This window comes from Betta splendens, chromosome 22, assembly GCF_900634795.4.
Source record: "Betta splendens chromosome 22, fBetSpl5.4, whole genome shotgun sequence".
Classification (NCBI taxonomy): domain Eukaryota; kingdom Metazoa; phylum Chordata; class Actinopteri; order Anabantiformes; family Osphronemidae; genus Betta; species Betta splendens.
In genome coordinates, this window is record NC_040900.2 from 3,248,810 (window position 1) to 3,254,826 (window position 6,017).

The following is a 6,017-nucleotide window of genomic DNA, read 5'->3' on the forward strand; positions in this document are numbered from 1 at the left end:
GTAGTTACATGCTTCAGAGAGATTAATGCATTTGCTTAAGCTGATCAGAGAGTTTTTCCAGGATTACGTGTAAATAAGTTTGTTGCTATAAACTAAAAAGGTGTTATAGGCCTCGAGAATAATTCCATGTCCGCTGGAAATCTTGAGCGGCGCTGGTGTTCTGGGTTCAGAAAGGTCAGCTTTCTTGCTTTCAACGAGTCAAAGTGTCTGCAGAGGGTGACGCAGAGGGCAGCCAGCAGCGGGACACAAGCTGCCGTGATGAATGACTGAATAGATACTGTACAGACAAGAGCAGGCTCAGTTCCTTTTGAGATGAGTGACGGCCCCTGCAAGGCTACACCGAATGTCCTGCATCTTGTCCCATTTAAGTGAATCAACCCTCTTCACCTCTAAACCGTCTGCACCACCATCCTATTCAACTCCAATCTAGGTAGGATTTCCTTTCACCATTTAGGAAGTGCATTGTCCTGTGCTGGGAGTGACGTGACAGGAGCCTGCGATGGCTGCGAAAAGAAGGGGAGCATTGTATCTGATGGCCTCTTGTTTTGTTGCACCGTTACAGGATGGGGTGAGCACTGGCTCCAGACAGATAAAGGTGAGTACACTGAGCAATTTGAAATAAAATGGATCCTGCACAGAATAAAAGCCACTTTTGCTTCCATGTCCCAGATGGTGAGATTCAAGTTTTCTTGTTACCCCCTCTAGTGGTTACCAGCCAGGAAGCTAACAAGCAAAAAAGGATTATCAGCAAGACATTTCAAATTGTAAATTATCTTTATTAACTTACAGTATTGGAACATTGACAGCAACAACAACATACTAGACAAGAATAGAACATACTACTTAAAACATACAATATTTACACATGAGCTCAGCCCTTTTGAACTTTAGTAATGAGTTCATCACAAAGTTTGGTCAGCTCCTCAACCTCTTTCTCCTGCAGAGGAAAAACAGAAATGAGAACGGAACTGATGATGGCGACTACCTGACACCTCTGCGAGCACATGGCCGTTTCACTCACCTTCTGGTCAAGGCTTTTCTCCAGCGATTGCACCTTCAGCTGTTCCCGCCGCAACTGGGCATGAAGAGCAGAGACTTCAGCTTTGTTCTTGGACCGCACTTCTGCAATTTCCTCATTCGCGCTGAGGGGAAAAACTAACGTCAGCCACTGCAAATGGTGTGAGAATTTTGCCCAATTAGCGCAGGTTTCTTACTGGCTGATTTTGTCCTCTGCGTGGGCTTTCAGCATCTGGTAGCGCTGCTCCTCCTTTCGGATCCTAACCAGATAGTCTTGAGCGCAAGCTTTCAGGGTCTCTTCATTCTGGTTTACCAGCACAGAAAGCAAGTTACCTCCAAAACTACCAAAACTTTTGCATGAATCTACTTCAAAATTTTTAGCCTCACCTTTTTGTAACCGTCAACAACATCCCTGTACTTTTCCAGCCTCTTGAAAAGATCAGAGCAAGACCTCTCCATGGCGTTGAGGTCACTGGACACTTGGTCCTTCTCCAACAGAGCTGCGTTGAGCTTTGCCTGAGCCACCTCCTTCTCCTTTTCTTGATCGGCTAAATAATGTCAGAAATTCAAAGAGCTCTTTCAAAAAATGCCATCACATTAAATTCCTGCAAGATACAGAATTTATCAACTTACCCATCATTTGTGCGATTATAATCTCATATTCTGCAGTTATTTTCCTGTTTAAATAGGAAAGAAAAGTTAAATATATAATAAATCACTAGAGATCATTACATAAAACCAAGAAAACAAATTTAAACTATGTTCACTTCACCTCATTTCTTGACTATCATCAAGTTGCTTTTTGTACTTTGCATTCCATTGTTCTTCTTTTTCCTTTACCTATTTGAGAATAAGAATTTATTCTGATTAATTTAAAACATAATTTGCAACATGTATTAATTATCTGGTCATTTACTGAACAATTTTAAGCTTTAGCTGGACATTGTTTTAGGTTACACTTATTAATCCATAATAAATCTGACTGTATTTACTGCTATAGTTTGAGTCAGCTGGTTGTTTGGGAAACCCTGGTCAACTAGAAGAATGCTCATATTCACACGTAGCCAAACTAAGCATCTTGTGAGTGGAGAGACAACAACAACATACTTCTGCCTGAACCCTGGCGATTGCTGCATCCAAGTCTTTCTGACTGTACTTCAGCACCTCAATAATGGCATCCTCTGTGTTGGCTGGTTGAGGGAAAGGAGGAACAAGGCTCTCAAGTAATGGAGTACTCTAAAAAAGGTACATATTTAAAAAAAAAAACAAAAAAAACACAAGTTAAGTTGGAGTTACATGTAGAGGACTTCAGCTAAACATTTAATCACTGAAAGGACTTACTGGTGCTGCAAATACCTTAAAGTAATCTTTTTGTGGCTCATTTTCTGATTCTTTGTATGTCGTATTCTGTGTTTCAAACCTATGGGGAAAAAAAATAAACACATGCATAAAGCAGAAAAAACCCTCCTGAAAACAGATCAGAGAGTGAAAACAGGAATATGCTGTACCGTGAAGCTAGGGCTGCAGGATGGGGGACACTAGTCTGGGCAGCTGGCCCAGCAGACTTCTTTGGGCTCTCCCTCAAGAGAGGGTCGAACTTTAGGTACAAGGATTGTTTCCTTAACGCAGATTCCTTGAACTGGTAAAAACACAAACAGATTTTAGGCCAAGCACCGAAAAGGTAAGAAATATCAGGCATTTAATATACATGAAGTAAGGGCTTACGCTGCTGGAGCCAAACTGTTCAAGGTAGTCGATTTGTCCATCAAAGTTATTGGTCATGACTAGAATCAAAGATTACCACAAAAGGAAAAGAAGAAAAGAACTTCTTTAAAAACAAAAAACATTGAATATTGAAAAGGCATCAAAAGCTGATGATCTACTTACACATTGTTCCAGGAACAAACTCATCACTGAACTCTGACATGTCGTTCTGTGACTTCTGCTCAGGCTCAGTTGACATTGTGGGATGTGATTCAGGAAGATTATTGTCAAGCTGCTCAGCATCAGACTGGAATCCGTCACCAGAAGCAGCACTGTGCTTAGTCATCTATCAGTCCAACAATGACAACAAAAACATTTGTGTCCAAGAACTGACAACTGGATGTGATTTGTATTTGAACTATATCAAACTACATTATTCTCTTACATCTCCAAAAGTGAGATCAGATGATGGAGCACTTTCTCTTGCACTGCAAGAGCAAAAATATTCAGGCTTCTAGTTAAAGCACTTGTAATAAGTGAAGTATTTAATGTAAATACATAAACCAGCATTAAAAACAAAAACAAAAACATACCATGCAGCTCCATCCTCTGCAGGCTTGTCCATTTGCTCTGGAACAGCACTAGCTTTCTCGTTGGCCTTTGGAGAGTTGTTTACGCTCGTTTTTGTGCCAAATGGATTAAAGTCGAGATCATCCAACTTGTTTAAGTTAAATGAGTAGGAACTTTTAGGGGCAGAAAGCTCAGAGGCTTCACCAGCATCAGGCTTAACTTGAGGTTCTTGTGATGGTCGTTTGTCATCTACTGGCTTTACCTCTTTAGATTTAGCGCCAGGGAGCCTTTTGCCAAATTTTTTGGGTGGTGGTTTCTGTTTAACGTCACAGTCATCAAAATTGAACTCAAGTTTGATCGGGCCCTCTGTGTTTGGGGTAGACTTGTCTGTATTGGTGGATGTGGCCCCTCCATCTCGTGTTACTTCAGGCTGAACAGGCTCTTCTTCAGCCACCTCAGGAACATTCACAACGTCAGCAGGTTTTTCTTCCTTTATTTGTGGCTCATCTACAAAAAGGCTCTTTTCTGGCATTTTTCTCTCCAGAGTAGGGGAATTTGCAATTTTACAGCCACCTGTCTGGAAAGGATTTATAGCATCAAGGTTGTCAAAATCTAAGTTGTATGAGCTTTTCACTTGTAATGGAGCATCTTCCACAAAACTGCCTGATGCCGGGTCTTCATCAGCACGTGGAGACATTTTAATGGGTTGTTGGTCTGGAGTGGCAGTGCATGAATCTTGTTCCTTAATTGCTGCAACCTTTGCTACGGTGACCACACTGCTCTCTGTAGAACTGATGTTAGCAGAGACGTCAAACAGGGAATTTTCAACAGACGGGGTGACTGGAAGGGTCTCATCTAGTGCAAATTCTATCTTAGGAGGCTCATCCATGGTACTCTCTGGTTCTGTATGGGCGCCTTGTTCTTCTGGAACATTTTCAATGACAGGTTTTGTTGGAAAAAGGGCCATCTTGTTAGCCCCCTGAAATGGGTTGAAAGCATCAAGGTTGTCAAAATCCAACTGGTAGCCTTTGCTTTGTATAGGCATGATATCATCAGGGTAGAGAGATGCTTCTATAAGAAAGGTCAAGTGGATGTGCATTAGATTCTTCACAGCCAAATACAATTCAAGGACTTGTCTTGAATTGAAATTACATTATTTTGGATTGAAATACCTTGGTTGGGCTCATCTGATCCAGTCGAGACCTCTGGCAGCAAATCACTGCCAAAACAAACCAAGCACAGTTAAAATTATTAGTAATTGGGTCACTGGGGAAAGCTTTTACATAAGAATATTGCTTACTTTGTTTTATCCAAATTCAAAGCTCCCATAGCTACAGAACACTCATCCACACAGGTCATCTTGGCAGACTTGGTTGGGGATAAAATTCTTTTAGTCACAGGGTCTCTTCTTGGAGTCTGAAAACAAACCTACACACAAATAGTTTGGTCAGTACTGTAAGCATTGCCTAGACACTAAATAATCTAGCCACAGGTTCTGGGAACCATACCTTTGACCCCTTTGGAACTGTCTTGCTGGGTAGGTTCTCTGTCTGACGCAGGATGGAAGGCCTCCCAGTTGGCTGATCAATGGCAAAGATGTCGTTGCTCAAGCTGCTGTGCTTTCCTCCAGGGCAGACCCCACGATTCTCATCATTTACATCAACAGAACTCATCCTGTTAAGAGAAGGACAGACTATCAGCTGCAGGGCTGGTAGGATCCGACTCTACTGGGAGGGAGGTGTCTTGATAAAAGCTGCAACCAATTGATAAGACAGTTTAGGTCATGTGGCTGATAAGTGTAAAACTTACCCTTGGGCACAAATAAACATGTGAGTCTGACAATTTACTGTTAGTGTCTACATTGGCAAGAACCATTTTATTGGTACGCTACACTCCTTCTCTAGAAAAAGTGTTTTGCAAAGTGTAAAAAATTGCTTACGTTTTTCACGTGTTAAATAAATAAAAATCTAATTTAGATTTCTAAAACGTTTGAAACCACAGTACGGTCATTACACTGTTAATCCACCAGAGGGAGCCAACAACAACCTGCCCAGTTACAGTAACCGTTTAAGTTAATCATCTAGTCATTGTTTGAGCCTGAATGAGACGTTTGTTTACTAAGTGATATGCGTTTTTATTAGAGTTGCCAACGTTGTCATTTATAAAAGAATTTGACGTTAACTAAGTTACACCAACATCTGTTAATGCTATAGCCTTCAGCAGTGTGTGAACGATTCAACACCCAAATCAAGTCATTTGCATCAGCATTAAACAATAGTACAGTTATCTGCTTAACTGACTTTCCTAACATTAGTCTGCCGACTTTTAACTATGGGGCATCTGTCAGGAGAACTCATCAACTACAATAAATAAGTGCTATTGTTGCTGGCGATAGTTAGCAAATTCAACATCATTAAGAGCTAACGCTAAGCTAAAATTTGCCTGAGAACTGTTGAAAATTACTTATGTTAGAGGCGACATGGAAAAAAAACTCTGGACGTTTGACTGCATGCAAAACGTTAACTACAGTATATTTACCACCTACCTCGAAGAAAAATAATCCAGCCAGAAATAATAACGTCTACCGTCAAATACGTCCAATAGATCTACAAGGCAACTGCGCAGGACTGACGTGGGGTTTGAAAAACCCTCGCCTTGAACACGAGACAACCGTTTGGAATTTAAAAGTCTAACGCACCAATAAAAAGCCTAGACACGTTCAAAGG

At 41.1% G+C, this 6,017-nt stretch overlaps 1 protein-coding gene across 2 annotated transcripts; it reads right to left on the bottom strand.

Moving 5' to 3' along the window:
- Positions 1-755: 755 nt before the first annotated feature.
- tacc3 (transforming, acidic coiled-coil containing protein 3) lies at positions 756-5,996 on the bottom strand. Of its 2 annotated transcripts, none has more exons than XM_029139266.3 (17): positions 5,837-5,996; positions 4,800-4,965; positions 4,592-4,719; positions 4,464-4,510; positions 3,315-4,362; positions 3,167-3,209; positions 2,905-3,067; positions 2,743-2,801; positions 2,526-2,656; positions 2,374-2,437; positions 2,125-2,253; positions 1,790-1,857; positions 1,651-1,694; positions 1,405-1,565; positions 1,215-1,321; positions 1,022-1,142; positions 756-937 (listed from the first exon to the last, which is right to left on the bottom strand). In XM_029139266.3, exons 2-17 carry the CDS (start codon positions 4,962-4,964, stop codon positions 872-874), a joined length of 2,544 nt encoding a protein of 847 aa, XP_028995099.1. In that variant the 5' UTR covers position 4,965; positions 5,837-5,996; the 3' UTR covers positions 756-871. The 2 variants fall into 2 exon arrangements, with proteins under 2 accessions (XP_028995099.1, XP_028995098.1); XM_029139265.3 differs by having other exon boundaries at positions 2,359-2,437.
- Between the last annotated feature and the right edge of the window lie 21 nt (positions 5,997-6,017).